This window comes from Apostichopus japonicus, chromosome 21, assembly GCF_037975245.1.
Source record: "Apostichopus japonicus isolate 1M-3 chromosome 21, ASM3797524v1, whole genome shotgun sequence".
Taxonomy (NCBI): domain Eukaryota; kingdom Metazoa; phylum Echinodermata; class Holothuroidea; order Aspidochirotida; family Stichopodidae; genus Apostichopus; species Apostichopus japonicus.
This window is the reverse complement of record NC_092581.1, coordinates 8,079,805-8,097,378: the sequence shown is the minus strand read 5'-3', so window position 1 is coordinate 8,097,378 and position 17,574 is coordinate 8,079,805. Positions and strand designations below refer to the sequence as shown.

The following is a 17,574-nucleotide window of genomic DNA, read 5'->3' as shown; positions in this document are numbered from 1 at the left end:
TGTGGAAGGTAAATATTAAACCATAACATCAGCCAATGTAAGACAATAAGTCAATATGAATACATTACAGTCATGTGCAGAGTGGGGGTACGTAAATGATCTTTAGAAAATTTTATATAATTATGACTGTTTTTAAAACTTTTGACATTTACGTCATAAACACGTAGCGTGCGTTTGATGCAGTGTCACACACAGCTGAGCGCAATGTAGTAAGTAGGGCATGTTGAGCGTCTAGAGGGCGACATTTGTCATACTCGCTCTACACTCCATTCTTAAGCATCATTCAAAATGTGATTCATTCTGAATAAAGTATGATCAGTACCAAAAGATTCTCAACGTTAGTAAATCTGATGCCAGAAATTCATCCTTTCCTTTCTTTCTTTTCGTTTTGCTTTGTTCCTTTCCTATCTTACTGATGTAATGTTATTGAATAATTGAAGTAATGTTATTGAGAAATTTGATGCTAATTTGTTAACAAATTTGTGTTATTCATTTGCCAGATGTATTGATTCAGATGTATTGATTCAGACATATTGATTTAAAGATATCTTCTATCAAATCATTCTGCGTTGCTTGAAGTTGGTATGACGAGGATTTACAGGGTATTTTTATTGATTTTTTACCTGAATAGAAATTTGGTTTTCTTGGATTGCAGAAACTTTTCATCATATTCATCTAGGTGCATAAGTGAGATTATTAAGAGAGTGGGAGGTCTAATTGATGCATCTCTAATACACTTTAATAGACATCCCACCTGATACATGTGTTTGAGATTATTATGAGATAATATATACCATTATACAAGTGAGATTATTTTTATTAACATCTCATCCTTGAGTTGTCATACCAGCCTTACGTAGACGAAAACCAGACTCAATGCCGTGTTTACCTGTCCTGCCTGAAAGAACTGTTGTTACTTAACACATTTTCTTCTCATTATCTATACCTGTTCAGAGAACACATTAAATGTAATCCCAATTCTAAGTTTGGATGTTGGTTCAATTGAAGTACGATCCATTGTTGCTGGGTTTTTATATTGCTTAATATTGATCTCATGAATATATATTCCATATTAATCCTTACCTGTGAGTATAAATGAGTGGTCTGTGCCACATGCCATTTTCACAATGTTGTGTTCACTGAGAGATTGCACTAATTTAGGCAGCTCTGAGCCTTCCAGGTCCCCATGCCCAAGCTGTCCCTCCCCTCCTGCACCAAACGTGTACAGCCGCCCAGTCTTGGACAAGACTAACGTGTGGAGTCTGCCACACGCCACAACCTTCACACCTTCCTGCTTCAGAGCTAAAGGAATAAACAAAACATCAAAAAGATAAAGTCATATTGCCAGCGTTTCATTGCAGATGTGCTGAATTTAACAGAGCTCTGTGAATGCTGTTAAAACCTCATACTCTTTAGGGTAACTCTACTGTATGTGTATCTAAGTGATACATCATCTTATGTCATATTGAATGTGAAACCATTAAAAAGTTTGTGGTCACCAACCCTTCAATGGTGAGAAACTTGATCAAAAGAGACAATATTGTATTTTTCCATGTGGTTTACCCTCTCCCCCATGAAGTTTACCCTATCCACAACCTAAAGTAACCTCTTGCTTTTCCAGAGAGTCTGCCAATCAAATTCAAAACTTGTCATTGTACTTCCCTTTGCATTGTCTCTGTACACTTTCAGTTAAGATAATTGGATGGTTCTGTGTGCCTAAGATGTCCAAAAACATTATGGGGGGGGGGGGGCAAATATTATCCTTCGTTCATTCAGTGAGTAAAATCTTCCAAGTCTGTCAGTAAAATGTTTCATTATAATACCAAGTTTGCACCTTCCTTGGGAACTATTTTGCATAGCAGTTTTGAATGCTCTAAACTATATATCTTCAGACTTGTATTGCAACTTGACGATTTGCTTAGCATTTGGTATGTGATAGTAGATGAATTATTCCCTGCTTTCTGTATTACTAAACAATATTGATAGCAAAACTGCTACATTTTCAAGGGCACAACAGTCACAATTCAATGATATCGGATAGTTTATATCTGGTGAGAATATTGTAATGTTTATTTATTGCACGGGTGCCACCTTACATGAATCAAAAACTGATTCTGAGCTAAAGTTTACATATCCCAGTCTTGATAATTTGATAATATTTAAGGCATCAAAAGTACTACAAAAATACAATGTAACTGTCATCAGGCAGTTTAAGGTAGCAAGAAACAGGCTGACAAATTCTTAAGATACCATCATTCCACTAGCAGTAATCTTACCTTTCACACTACTAGGTTTTGTAGTTGACTTTGACGATCCCAGGCCCAACTGACCCCATTCATTAGCACCAAATGTGTAAAGTCTTCCATTTTCTGAAACAAATGCACAAAATTGACTAAAGTAGCAATCAGTGATGACGTTACATCTGGGCAGGTGATTTCACAAACTGGTGACTGCTGTGATAGGTACAATCTTTACAGCCTGTGGTTATACACAGATATCATGGTAAGTAGCCTATGAATATTTTAAATAGAAAGCTCTGCTTTACAAATGATTTTACTCCTGCTAGTTTAACTTTTGCTTCACATTTGCACGGTTTTTGCACCAAATGTAATTTTCTGAATGCAGTCATCACTTAGTGAAACAGAAAACTTACAAGAAAATTTACAGCAATCAACATCTGCCAAAAAAATATCCATTGTTTAGATATTTTATGGTTGAAATCTATTTAAAATAAGCATTCTTCTCTTTTTGATTTCATGAACAACTTACACACACATATATATGGAAAGTATATAACAAATAATATCTAAGGATATTTACATACATTGCAAAAGAGAAAGTGTAAAAAAAAAAAACATTTTTACTGGAGACTTATATCTAGTAGGTCACTTCCTTTGGTGTATCTCACCTTTGAATGTCATAATCAGCCCAAAAAAACAGATTACTTTGGTTTTATTCTTTTGCTTTTGGTTTGGCTTATTGAGGGGAGGGGCTTAACATGTGGGTTTTATTTTCCTTCTTTTCGCTTCTACTCTTTCTTTTTTGTCACTTACCTGTTACAAATGCTGAGTGGTCATCCCCACAAGACACTTGAAAAACTTTGTCATTGCGTATCCAAAATTTGTTTGGTGTGTTGTCTGCAAAGCGGCTTTTTCCAAATGTAAATACAGCCCCAGTGTCTACAAGCAAATACAGATACATACAAGAATGTATGTAATTAGGGATTACGTAAAGAAGTACAAGGTAGTGGCGGTCGACGTAAAAAAAAATTATCAAAAGAATACAACAGGTTAATGAGAAAATATCACAAAAGATAATCCCTAAAGGATGAAACTTTGAAATTTAAACTGTTATGGCAGCGCACCTTTTTCCATCACGCGATATCGAAAACTACAACCAAATTAGGTGGCGCTGTTTAACTAAAATTAATTATCACTGCCACTTGTACTATATCATCATTCCTCTTCCGAATCTAAGATATCCTAATAATATTCTAATCTCGGAGCTAACTCCTATCCTGCTACAGTCAAATTCTATCTTCTCCATACTCCTAAATCATATCAACTTAATCAGTTCAGTAAGCCCAAAAACAATGTATTTTCCGCTGTCAAAAAAATTGTTTTCCGCTTACTAATTTGGCGTGCGGGAAGCACTGTTTTGTGTCAGCGGAAAGTACTGTGTGCGGAGAATGACCGTACCACTACTAGGTCTTTAGGAGTTCCTCTCGTCAAAGTTTTATCAAAATTCAATGAACATCTTTTTTTCATATGTTTAGTGTCGCTGCCAGGATATTAGTGCTGTGCCGTTTACACGTTTAAACGTGTAAACGAACGAAACATCGTTTAAACGTTTAATAAAACCTGATGAACGTTTAAACGAAACTATGATATCAACTGAAAATTAAATTATTGGCAAAAATCGCGTATCAATTCCCGTGTTTATTTTGTCTACTACGCGAAATAACAACACAACTTACGATCAGCCGAATCATAAACCGCGAACGTAATCCTACTTTTGTCTCCCCCCCCCGTTGTATCCGGCGATATGAATGGCTTAAACTTGAACGCTGTTATCCTTTTGTGAAAACTTCCTGATTCGCGGCACAAGTGTACTTTATATCGAGCCGACAGCGGCGGCGCAGATAATCCAGTCAATGCATGTTCGATCGAAATGATTACAAACCCCTATCCATCACGTTGACCAGACAATACCGGGTCTAATACTCGACTTGGTAATAGTTGTTCAAATACATGATCAAAGGAAATGTATCGATTGGAGATCGTAAAAAAATACTCTGAAAATCAGTAGAGAAATTACCAATTGTGTACGAAAAGCAAGTTCGGTCCTTTCAAATTTTACGAAAGATCCAGCAAAACACTTTCGAAAAATTCACGCGAAACTGGTATATCGTGCTAAATGCAACTAATGTCATGTAAACAAGGCTCTAGTACACCCATTTATGAATAAACCGTAAGATGACATCTGGTGTTAAGCGGGGGAAAAAAAAAGTATTTTCTAGAATTTCCAAAATACGGGGAAACAAATGTCCTACCATAGTTAAGTGTATAGCAAATAGCCTAACCACCTCGTTTGTTACGGATCTCACGTAACTACAAAAACACAACTAATTGTATTTTGCGAACTTGACGGTTTCTACAAGAACATGGAAATAATGTTTAGCATTAGTTAATCATGCCGTGTGGCCTAAAACATATTTTATTACAAGGTTTACTTTCATAAAGATGGCCATAGCTTGATATCTTGTGCTGCGTGTATGAACTGTGCAGTCTGTGCCTCGTGTATCATGGGGAATACTCCATGAAACGTTTCTTGGAAACGTGCCAAAAATGTTAACAAACAGGTGTTAGACAGGGGATGAGCGCACAGTTGTTTGGCGAAGTATCTGGGAAAATTCGGAGCACATGTACAGTATCCTACCGTAGTATTTAAGTTCGGTTAAACCGTACTGCAGTTGTAAACTGATGTACGTTTAGTGCGCGCTATTCATTGTTAGGCAGTCTAGAAACGGGGCTTTGCCGAACTTTTTTTGTTTCATAATATCGGAGGTTCTGTAAGTTAAACTTTTTAAAGATTGTAAGACAGATTAAATCTCTTTTCATTTTATAACATAATATAGCTACTCTAACTTGTCATTTAAAATTTTTCATCAGCTTCGTGACAATTTAAATTGAAAAAGTTGTCAGTATTTTACATCCTCAACTGCGATTTTTTTTCCCGCCAGACACGCAAAAATTTCCTTTTCCTTTACCGGGGTCTTCGCCCCACCAGGGCCCTAGGGCTGTCCCCTGGACCCCACGCCTTTATGCTCGCATGCTACGCGTGCTCGGCGTTTTCTCACGATTTTCGCGAACGTTTAAACGTTTAAACGAACGAAAAATCGGCCGTTTAAACGTTTAGGTCTTTAAACGAAAACTCACAGCCCTACAGGATATATGTACTTTCTTTTCGATTAGCTGAGGTTTTAGCGAAAAAGAAATCGATACTACACATACCGTATAAGGGATAACAAGGACCGTGTGGAATTGGCACCAATCATACAACTAGTTAGCCTATATCATTATGTATAAGGTATAATAAACCCCTTGGCCGCCTTGGTCTATAGACATACAGGTTACCTATAGTATACACACAAGCGTTATTTTTATCGGTTGCACGAAACATTCAAACCTGCATAGAATCATCCTTGAAGAACAATTTATTAATACGACGCGAGAATAAACATATTACAAACCTGGAATATCATCATCCTCAAGAGCCATTGGAATGATTTACGAAATTCCCATTTATGTACTACTAGCTGAATTTTAGTGACCGCGGAAGCATAAACGTATTCAACTTTGAATTGAGAGTGTCGTTTAGTTTTCTCGGCAAAACGGTTCCCTAGAAACATAGCCAAATTCCTGCAGGTGTGACGACAATAGTACAAGATGTATTATCGATATCCAAAAGCGAGTCCTTGACCATGGTTTCTTTTATGGAACGCCAAATAGATTAGAGCTGTGTAATTCTATTCTTGGTTGCCTACGCTTGTATGGTATAGGGCTTGACAAGGTCACAGCCGAACATCTCAAATATGCCCCATGCACACACAAACACATAGCAAATATCTTAAATAGTATAGCCGAATCAGGAGATTTCCCAATTGAAATTAAACAAGGAATCCTAACTCCTATCCAAAAACCGGGAAAGACTAAAGGTCCACCAGAAAACTTAAGACCAGTCATTTTATTATCAACACTGAGGAAAATTCTTGCGGTTTGTGTGGCCAGGAGGATTCGTCCGTCAATTGATGAGCATATCCTCCCCATTACCCAAACTGCCTACACTTCAGGACGTTGCACAGTTGAACTTGTCTTCGCTTTTAAAGTGCTAGCAGAAAAAGCTATAACATCCATAGGTTACACTATAAATCTATTGATGCTAGATATGAGCAAGGCGTTCGACACAATTCAAAGAGGATCCTTGCTAACTGACCTAGAACAGGTTCTTGACAACGACGAACTTCACCTGATATCACTACTAATCGATAACGTCTCCTACACCGTCCAATTAGAGGGCAAACTAGGACTTCCTTTTAATACTAACATTGGTTCACCACAAGGAGATAGTGCAAGTGCACTATTTTTTATAACTTATCTAGCCAACTCTTTGAAACCAGATGATAATGATATCGATGCAGTTATCCTGCCATCGCAGTTAGTTGATCATGATTACAGCACTACCACCACTAATTCTTTTTTCACAGTAAACCAACAATATACGCTGATGATATCTCTTGGGCATCAACTGGTCAACATATACTGCGGGACATCGAAAAACGAGTCTCTGACAAACTGGCAGTAAGAAATCTGAAAATCAATTGCACAAAAACTGAGAAATTTACAATCACAAGAAAAGGAAATGACAGTTGGAAGAAGTGTAAATATGTTGGAAGCTTGCTGGGAACCGAAGAAGACATTAACAGAAGAATTGGTATAACCAACGGTGCTTTCAACACACTGTCAAGCATTTTTAAAAGCAAAAACATAAGCCGGAACATTAAGCTTAGGATTTTTGAGACTTTATTAAAGAGTATTTTTTTGTACAATTGCGAACTGTGGGGCACAACGAAGGATCTTGATCGCAAAATTGACACTTTTCAAAGGAGACTACTTCGAAATATTCTCAACATTAGATGGACCAATAATAATTAGTTATCAAATGATGAGCTTTACAACGAAACCAACCAAACACCTTGGTCATCGGTAGTCGCACATAGAAGATTGAGATTTTCGGTCATGTAGCAAGACTCCAAGAGGACGCTCCAGCAAAGGTTGCTTTAAGAGAAGCACTGAGACATACTGTTAAACCAGTTGGAAGGCCCGTGACTACATTGCTTGGAAAAATAAAGTCGCAATTCAAGGACATTAATATTAACAATTTCGAAGAAGCAATAAACCTTGCGCAAGATCGTGATACGTGGCGGAGGTTAATCACTGAGCATGTCGGATAGACGAGACTCAACTTACTACTACTACTAAAAGCGAGTCCTTGACCATGGTTTCTTTTATGGAACGCCAAATAGATTAGAGCTGTGTAATTCTATTCTTGGTTACCTACGCTTGTAGGGTATAGGGCTTCCAATGCACAGGATGTAGGTAAATCATTCCAAGCGCGGTTTAGATGCATACGTCTATGGTAGGCCATACGGGAAATAATTGCTGATATAATGTTCATACGAATTAAAATTATTACCGGTATTAATTCTATTTAACACCGGCATTAATTCTCAGCCAATCACCATGTAGCTTCGTATTAAATAGAATTAATACGGACATTAATAGAATTAATACGGGCATTATATAGAATTAATACGGGCATTGAATAGAATTAATACCGGCATTAAATAGACCAATCACATTAGCGAATTTTGAAGCTGTTATCATGCTCTGAGCTAGTGCTAATCCCTCTTGCTGCAGCGTGAAAGCAGCGCAGTTATTTCTGCTGTAGGAACAGGGGGTGGGAGCCGGAGGCCTCTGGGCACACGTGCCCCCTCCCCCATTTTTTCTAAAATAGCAAATGTGCCCTACTGGCAAGCATACTAACACATCATATGACCGGTGTGTATCGGTTTATAGCATAACGAGTGGTGGTTGTGGAATGAGATAGTGCCCCTCTGATGTTGTGCCCCCACATTTTCGAAGCTTCCTCCTCCTGTGTAGAAAGCAAAGTACAACGCAATGGCACGCATTGAAGACAAAGTATAATATCTGCGTGAATTTCGTCGAGAAGCGAACGATACTTGTAGGTTATTGACAAATGTTGACTCCCAATCCCACACAATGCGATGTTTTACCAGTTCGCAATGCTTTGAACCGGTTTGTTAATCTTCGAAGAGCATTACGCTATGCAAAGCTTGGAAGACTCCTGAATGAAGACGAGTACAATTTCGCATCAGTGTCTCTGGATGAACTAACGGGGGATGTTTCACGCCCGGCACAATAGCTGGAAACTTATCAATAACATTGCATATTACACGTAGCGCAACTAAAGTTGCAGTGCCAACTAAACAAACATGGTCTATTTAATATACCCCTATTAATCCTATTTAATGCCCGTATTAATTCTATTTAATGCCCGTATTAATTATATTTAATACTGGCATATGAAGCTGCATGGTGATTGGCTGAGAATTAATGCCGGTATTAAATAGAATTATAATACAGGTAATAATTATAATTCGTTTGGACATTAAATCAGCAATTATTTCCCGTATGGCCTACCATATATACGTCCAGTATGCGACTTGGCCTGATTAGGTATACCGCCAATTTTCATTATTTCAAATCATGGTCCTAATGGTGCATGGTGTGTCTAATACAGATGCGTTGTTACACTTCCAAATTTGTGGGCACCCCCAAATTGTTTGTTTACCCCCGTTAACCCCCGAATTTCTCCTGAATAGTTTAATCCGGTTCAAATGTTGTTATGTCCTGGAGTGTCCTATGACAAAATGGACAGTTTAAGTCCTATTATGAAGATGGAGAAGTTTGAAGAAGAGATGAAAGTTGTTGCCAACCCCCTGTGATATCATTTCGGTGTTAGGTAAGGGTACGAAAAAGAATGAACAAGAGGCAGAGAGCAGACAATAGACGTGTGTTATGATGCTCGTATTATATTCTAATCTTCAAAACTGTCCGTTATCGCCCAATACGGTATATAAAGTTAATACCAGAAGAGAGTAAATTACAGAAAGGTGGTGGTAAACTACTTTACATCTTTACTACATTACAACCCCCCCCCCCTCCCCCCCCCCCTAATGGGTACGAAGCGTGGGAATGTGCTCAAGTAAGTAAGTTAAACTTTATTGCTCCATAAAATCGGAAATTTCGATACTCGCACATTATAAGAAATACACATTTATATATATAACTATATTCATATTTACAATTAATAACTAAATAAGGTAGAAAATCATTACTTTCTCCGAAACAAAGACAAACTGTTACAAATAAGAGACTTAGTCTAAGCAACCAAACCTTTAGATCCATTTTGAAAATACAACATACGAAATGTAATCCACAAAAGGCTTGAAAGTGGCACACAATTAGGAGAGCAAGTGCGAGTTGTGTCGCCACTAGTGCAGCGCCACCAATCTCTTCCCAATCCCTTGCCCAATGGTAGAAAGAACTAACTTAAGGGAGGGGAAGGGGGGGGGGTGCGTTTCTATGATGCTGATGTAGAATATACCCGGAGGACTCACATTTTAATATAATACCGGTAAATGATACTAGGGGAAATTAAACACTCCCACACCGCAACTGTTGATGAGTAATCATTTATCGAAGGCTTGTTCATTGGTTGCTGGACATTTTATTCACGAGAGCGCCCTCTAATAGCCAAATTATATCACATAGATAAAGGTTGAGTAATATATCATTCCGTATATCTTTGTATGAGTTATTGGTGGTATTAAAGCGTCGGTAAGCAGCTTATTGCGCTGTGACGCATTGAACGTTCTATAGAGACCATGATTTAACTTAGCTAATGAAGTGCATCATTGTGTAGTTACTTCTTCCAGCCTCCAGGACGTAAGAAGAATCTGTGATAATCAGATTAACCAGTTGTATCCAACTTTTTAAGAGACCTACATCCTGGAGGTGGGGGGGGGGGGGACATGGCGACATCGGCTTCAACGACCCCAGCGTCACATCACTTCTTTTATACAATGGGGCACGCTTGAGTAAATTGGGGCCTGTTCAAACTTGAATGATTATAGACAGCCATTATTAGATTGTGTAGATTAATTTTGCTATCGCTTGGATTTTTTCAATTTCAATTTTTTAGACATGTCAAAAAGTGGGGGCTAAAGCACCCACTTTGACCCCCCTGCTCCATCGTTCCTCGTGTACTTTTTTATTATAAATACAGCCGTAAAGCAAAACCAACTTTTAGCTACCGGTTGGCAGGTGTTTTGCAAACAAGTTGAGGAGCTCGGAACTAGTCAGAGATATCTGACCTACGTCATTTATTCGAACTGACATGTCTCCATAGCTACAACAAAATTAAGAAATCCCCGGTGTACTCTTACATAACTGTAATTAGAATACCGATCCCGTCGCTGGTACGTGTTGCCCTGCTCATTTTAATGTAAAAAAAGTCGAGATTGTAGGAAATTTTTCATACAATGTACACAATCTGAGGAGTTTTGAAACACTTTTGTCGTGCTTCGATACCGTAATTTTTTACAAACAATTAAGATTCTCATCGATACATAGGTTGCACATAGGCTATATAGGGGACAGATGCCTTTTCAACCGTAGGTTTTCAATGCGCAAAGATCACTAGTATAATCCTATCCTATAGCTGAGCTATATGGGTCAATAGTGGATTTTGAAGTATACTGAGTATTTTGCAATGAAGACGTAGGTAGTAACCAAAGCAGCGGCATCAGTCCTTGCTAAAGCTCTTCTGGGAATTGTTTGGGACAGCAAATGTGCAGCCAGCATTTCGATGATTTTGTGACATTGTTTAAGTTGTTTATCACATTCAATTGGATATAAATTTCGTATTGCACAGAAATAACATGTTCCAGTGTGCATTACGAGGCACAATATATATGCCTATAGCGCAAGTTAGAAAAATTGATGTTTCTTATTGTACTAGCTATACTATAGACAATTACACAGACTAAGCCTATAATGACAACTGAATAATGATTTTGGCAAGGTAGCACTGTAGTTACGCTCGCCAAATAGCGATTCTTATTTTAAAGATAAAACAGAGAAGAAAAAAGTTGTAGCTCATGAATAGGCTCTCATACGTGATAGGCTTTTCAGTTGGCTTTTCGTGTTGAAGATCTTAATGGACTGAACAAAGGTAGTACCAAAAAGCCCGTTAGGCAGGAGCCAGTTTTCCCAGAAAGTATGGCTCCTGGGACTCCAAATTTTAGTTTCACCATTGCTCGTATAACGAAATTTGCCAAACTGTCGATTTACTGCATTCCACGAACCTTTTCAACACTTTAAAAATATGATATTTGTTGAGTTCATAAGTTACAATAAAGTGACACCTTGACACACAAATATTCATATTGTCGGGTTGCTGTTTTAAATTTCACTTGACAACACGTTAAAAACATATCATTTGTCTAGTTTTCAAGGTACACTGACAAAATATCTTGACGAAAATAGTCAGATAGTCCAATTGATGTGTCACCCCATGTAGCTAGGGTAACCTTCACTTGACAATATGCCAAACTAACTGCATTTGTTGACTTTATAACACATCAAAAACCCGTTATTTGGTGACTTGTATTTTAAACACTAACATGACATTTGAATAAAAACCTTGCCTATCAAATTGTCGAGATGTCGTGGATATACTAACAAAGTAATACATCTCGTTTGTCCATTAAGAATCACCGTATATATATAGTCGATAGCTTCTAAACCATTCCTAGCTTGAGAGGATTGTTCAATAGATTTTAACGACATGAACCTCTTGATTGAAGGGTTACCCTGCAGTAGTGTAAATACCAAATGCCTTGGTTATAGCCTGGATCGACGGTAAATGCCAACCAAGCTCAGAAAACAGCTTCAAAGAGAGATAACAACACTAAATAAACCGTTAAATTATCCATCAAATAACTAAAAGGTCACCATTATTTATTGAAGACTAATTATCGCAAGTAACTGCATCAGTATATATATAGTTATAGAGTGTTGGTAGTATGCCAGCTGTGATTCCAGCACAGGTCACAATTATCGACTTTCTAGCATATTTTGGGCGATACCGATGACCTTTACAAAGCGACTTTAAAGTGAAGCAAACAGAAGGTGACTAGTACAATATATGAACTAGCGAAATGTAACACATATAGCTCTCCTAAACTTGTCGTTATGTAATGAAGACAATACAAATACATAATCATAAACCCGTGAAACAGGAAATGTGAACTTGACCTTATAGTGGGCATGATATAGTATGTATGATATATCAAACAGTGTTTGCGACGCACTGCAGTAATCCATTTATAGGTAGAATGAAAACAAACCTAAAACATGAAATCACACAATTGACATCAGTGTTGTTTAATTAAATGTCCTCCATAAATCCAGCATGCTCGTGTCTTTGACGAGTCGTTTGGGACAGAAGCCCCTATGGAGAGGGTTGTCCCCTCGATAATGCACCATGCGTATTTCACTAATTGGTGATAACGTCACAGATGGGGCACCCCATTTAACAACATGAATTTTGAAATAATGAACATTGACAGGGCGAACGATTGTTTTATCCCTGCCCCTATTCAGTTCTGTCGGTTCGTATGATCTATACGTGTTCCTTTCGAATATTGTTTTTGCTTTCAGAGTATCCACGCGATAATCGGATGAGTTTCTTGGTGGTGGACAGAAAAACCAATTTTGCAATTTAAGCGATCCAAGAGAAGAGAACGATTCATTCAAATAATTTGGTAGAAGATGGCGATTAGGATCCATTGGCTGTAGAAATTCATCAACATCTATTTTAATCATCCATTCAACGTCATGTTTGTGTCTCCAAATGCAATCGTTTTCAGTAGCGATCTGTGTTTCTAGATACGTTTTATCTTTGGATACTTTGTGAGACCATGGGATGATTGTTAAAAAGCCACCAAGAAGGTATTTTTGTACCCATTTGGCAAGCACTGAATTCTTAGCATTGTCATAAATATAAATATGTTCCACTCCGAGATTTTTGTGGTACTCTAACCAATCTGGTACAAATCGATCCATATGTTTCATCATTGTACACATCGCTAGCTTATATTTACCCGGTTTATTATTTCCACAAATTTCTAGTCCCGAATAAGCTACATCAGGATCCGATTGTTTTAAAATATTTATCTTTAAAGAAGTTTCATTTTGAAGAGGATAAGGTACAGGACATGTTATAACCAAAACTCCCTGATGGGTTTGACCCACTTTTTGAAAATCGTTTATTATTGGATCAGACATCGTCAGTAACTGAATATTAATATCGTCACTCGAGCGGTGTCTAACATGACTTTGCAAGGTTTTCCCAGTAGCATTCTTATCATTGAGTATATTTTGATTGAAATCACAGATGAAAATTTCGCTTTCCCACACTTCTGTGACCTCTTCGCGTTTTACACCAATCATGACAACTCTATTTTCCACGTGATCAATAAACATGGAATGGATAATTGGTAAGCCATCTTTTTCTAATCGATCGTGAAAGTAACAATCCTCTTCGTGTCCTAACCCTCTCACGGATGTGATGTTCTCGGTTTTGATCTTTACCGAATCAGATGATATGCTGGAGGTAGAGTTTTCAACGTTTGATTTGAAAAATTGTCCAATCCGTTTTAATGATGCAATGTCTTGAAAGGGATTTGGACGGGTGGTATCATTTTGAAGATATCTTAAAACAAAATCTACTTCGTCTTCTGTAGAACTAGCCAATTGACGAATAGTTTTCTCGATGTTTGTATGTTTATCACCACCGGTGAACTTGGTTTCCATGGAGATCCGTACGTTGTGAATATTCAAAGTCATGTAAATCAACATTATAACACCCAGTAAGGTAAATACTTGAACACGAAATTTCGTCATTTTAGCTCAAGGATTTCAAGCAACAACAATCCTACTATGGTCTGTTCAGAGTAACAGCTTCCTGAGCTGTTCATGTCCGAAGTTTGTTATCTGTAAAAATTCCTTCAAATGGTTGTTGACGACACCTTAAAAATACGTTACATGTATATAATTTTCGTTATATCGAATTAATTAGTAGTCGTGGCGTAGTCAGTTATCTTTGTTACCTCTGTAATATTTAGTCTGCAGAATTTTCCGAAAAGTGGTATTATAAACTATTCACAATTCCAATCGTTGCAAATTTGTCAGCATTGCTGCTGAGTGACTATACATCAACATCGGAAAGCATTTAAGTATAGCCGAAGCGACGAGACATGGAGTAGCTTTATAGCCATTTCCGAACGTTCCGAATGTGAAGACAATGAGCGATAATCACAGATAAGTTAAGATTTAACTCCAGAAAGGATCCAATATCAGTGACAGCTGGAGTAAGATTACAGCCTCCATGTATAAACACCTTCTCCTCACTGGTTACAGGACAAAACCTTTACGTTGCACGAAAGTCTATAAAACAGCGTTAGAAGACAAAGGTCAGTCTCTGTCAGAAACTGCCCACGTCGGTAAAAATGGTTAAAATAAACAATATTCAACTAAGGCTATGCTATCGTCAGTTATATTTACCACCTGTTTCCGTCTCTCGTTCTTCATAAATCACATTCTTCAATCATGTACCTGCTTGAGTTCTGTAACTGAAACAGCTCATGTGTAGTACATGGAGATAGTGTTGTTTATCGCAATATTTATATAAACTTTTGATATTTGACTTTCGAATAACAAATTTGATCTGTGCTTAGCAACTACTAACAGTCAACGCAGATGATATTAACTTAGCATAATCTTCAACTGTGATCTTTAGTTACGTTTGCAAACTGTGGTTGTCAAATTCAATGTACGGTTATTTCAATGCAGTACGAAGCGTACACTACGGCTATCCAAAGCTACACATGTGATCGGCTTACGGTTATTCGAACCTCAGACTATATCATGAAATAAGGGAATTCTTGGGTTAAACACAAATCCATCCGTTCGTAACTGTCCAATATCGTGAAATATGAAATGCCATGTCCATATATACTTATCAAGAAGCAGCATACGTTTTTGTTGGCTGTTGAAACGTGCGCTTTATACAGGTAAGTTGAGGATTGGCAAAGAATGAATTAACATCAAAGGCCGTGAGTTGTATTATATAGTTCTCAGTAAAAGAGACAATTTAACAGAATTATCCGCGTAAACCGTGCCTTGACCGATCAAATCTCAAACATCCTCTGCATGCTTATAATCCATAATATATAGTCACGCGTAATACATAAGCATTGGTAAATGCATCACGGCGATGTCAATCCTCAGAGAAAATTTGTTTTAACATAACTTCATAACTATTCGCTTTTAGTATTTGTGATTCAATTCATCAACGATTTTATTTTATTTTCAACAAAGAAAATACTTCGATTTTTAGTCACATCACATTCGATTCTTACTTGGATAAAACCATGATTCTGTCTGATCTTCAACTTTCTTCTTCCTTTTGACGTAGGAAACTTAAATTGCTTCCACGACTGACAAGAAATGCTGCCTGGCTCTTCACTCCGCTGGTATAGGCCTATAATGAGCCTTTCAAGACCGAGGGTGAAAATTAAGCCGCAACCATACACCCTGTATCTATCGTCGATTGTCATTATAAGGTTCTTATACTGTTGTAGCCTTTCCCTAAATATCCCCAATCATTACGCTCGAGCTCCTGGCCAGCTTGTTTGCATTGAACACACAACTAAGTTTAACTTCCTCAAACATTGCATTGGTGAGATTCAAATGTGATATTTATCAAAGGAGTTAACTGTCGAATTAAAAATCGAACCTATGGTATCTTATCAAGGCAAGAAAACACTGGGAAGCCTCATGGCGAAGGAATTCGCGAGGATCTACGAAAATATCATAACAACATGATTAATTGTGCACGTGAGAGAACTGAGGTTAAGACCTTCTACGAGGTCATGAAATAGTATACAGGAACGCCTAAATATGCTATATACCTTCAGAAACGCGCGCTACCTGGCTGTTAGCAATAAGTCAGGATGAATGTAGGACACGAATAAGCTAAGATAAAACTAACAAGAACAGTTCAGTCTTCCAATAAGGTGCAAATTAAATTCCAACATTGTGCAACAATATTGCTACGGTGTCTTTCGAAGAGCTGTTCCTCAACAAAGTACTGACAATTGCTTTTATGTTAATAGGATCTTTAGAAAATGTTTAAGAAATGGTAACGATGAATTAAGTAAAAAGGAAAGATTGGCGTTACAATCCGAATCCCGACAGCAATTTAACAAGATTAGACACGGAATATTGTCACTAATTTGACCGATTTGTGTCACATTGAATCTATTCAGGAAGTTCTTTAGTTGTGTCTTTGCTAACATATCCAAATAGAAAGATAAGATGGAAGTATTTACCGTATATAGGCTATACGACGGTCCATGGTGATAGCCTGATAGGATAGGTATAAGACTCCGTAATGCGGTTTAAGCTATACTATCGACGGTCAGCATTTCTTGCCTTTGAACGGGAATGGGGGCATTATATTATAGGGAAATTTACCGGGAAGAAGATACAAATTTGGTAGCCTATTTGGTACGGGGAGGTTGGGATGAAATATTTTTGACGCGTGTCCACCGGGTTCCTTGTCGAGGTGGCATCTGTCGATGTTACACTGAGGAGAGTATAACTCCGACACAGAGGAAAGGTCCTATAAACTGGTCAATATTATTCCCATGTAATAAATATATCCGTGTGCAAGTTCTAAGTTAAAGGGATAGGCTGATGGCTGAAGTTGATTGCTGAATACTATGCCGGAATATTTTTTCCATCTGATCTGCAGGTCGAAACCACACCCTCATAGAATATACTCATATAACGTTGTAAAACATATATTGAGTGTGTTACATTAATTGTTATTATATAATATAGATATAGTCGATGACAGGTGCTATACATTCGATAAGTACCTGTATAACGAACTCTATGACAGCTTTATTCGAGTAAACGTTATCGTAATTCACTTCCGAAAATGCCTTGTTCAGACTGTTCTTGTGTTCTTGTAGTTCATTGGAGGAATGAAATGATTCATTTCTTCTTTCTTTTTTATCAAACTACAGGATGTTCAGACGATGGTTGTTAAAGAACGATTGTTTTTTGAGGTAAAATGAAGATAAGAAGGGTTCAATATAATTAACGAGTGGTTCAGACGTAACCTTTAACCATTGATCAATCTTAGCACCCTCTCATTCGTATCCAAAACAGGTATTTGACCTGTTGCGCTTTTAACTATAACAGCTGACAACTCCTGTTACAACAGTTATTGGTGAGCCAATTTAATTAAGGTCATCAATATTGCCCAGAAAACACGTCAGCAAGACCATATAGA

At 37.6% G+C, this 17,574-nt stretch overlaps 2 protein-coding genes across 3 annotated transcripts in view; both read right to left on the bottom strand.

The window, feature by feature from the left end:
* Positions 1-5,946, bottom strand: part of LOC139963125 (X-linked retinitis pigmentosa GTPase regulator-like) — a 45,482-nt gene extending 39,536 nt beyond the window's left edge. Inside the window, exons 1-4 of one of the 2 annotated variants that reach the window (XM_071963664.1) lie at positions 5,753-5,946; positions 3,054-3,179; positions 2,277-2,369; positions 1,084-1,302 (exon numbers count right to left, since the gene is read on the bottom strand). In XM_071963664.1, the coding sequence (XP_071819765.1) occupies positions 1,084-1,302; positions 2,277-2,369; positions 3,054-3,179; positions 5,753-5,780 (466 nt within the window). In that variant the 5' untranslated portion in view covers positions 5,781-5,946. The remainder of the gene's footprint in view (positions 1-1,083; positions 1,303-2,276; positions 2,370-3,053; positions 3,180-5,752) is intronic. The other variant, XM_071963665.1, reaches the window with a different exon arrangement.
* Positions 5,947-11,587: 5,641 nt separating this feature from the next.
* On the bottom strand, positions 11,588-16,113 carry LOC139962891 (uncharacterized). The gene has a single exon (XM_071963279.1). It carries the CDS (start codon positions 14,112-14,114, stop codon positions 12,594-12,596), a length of 1,521 nt encoding a protein of 506 aa, XP_071819380.1. The 5' UTR covers positions 14,115-16,113; the 3' UTR covers positions 11,588-12,593.
* Between the last annotated feature and the right edge of the window lie 1,461 nt (positions 16,114-17,574).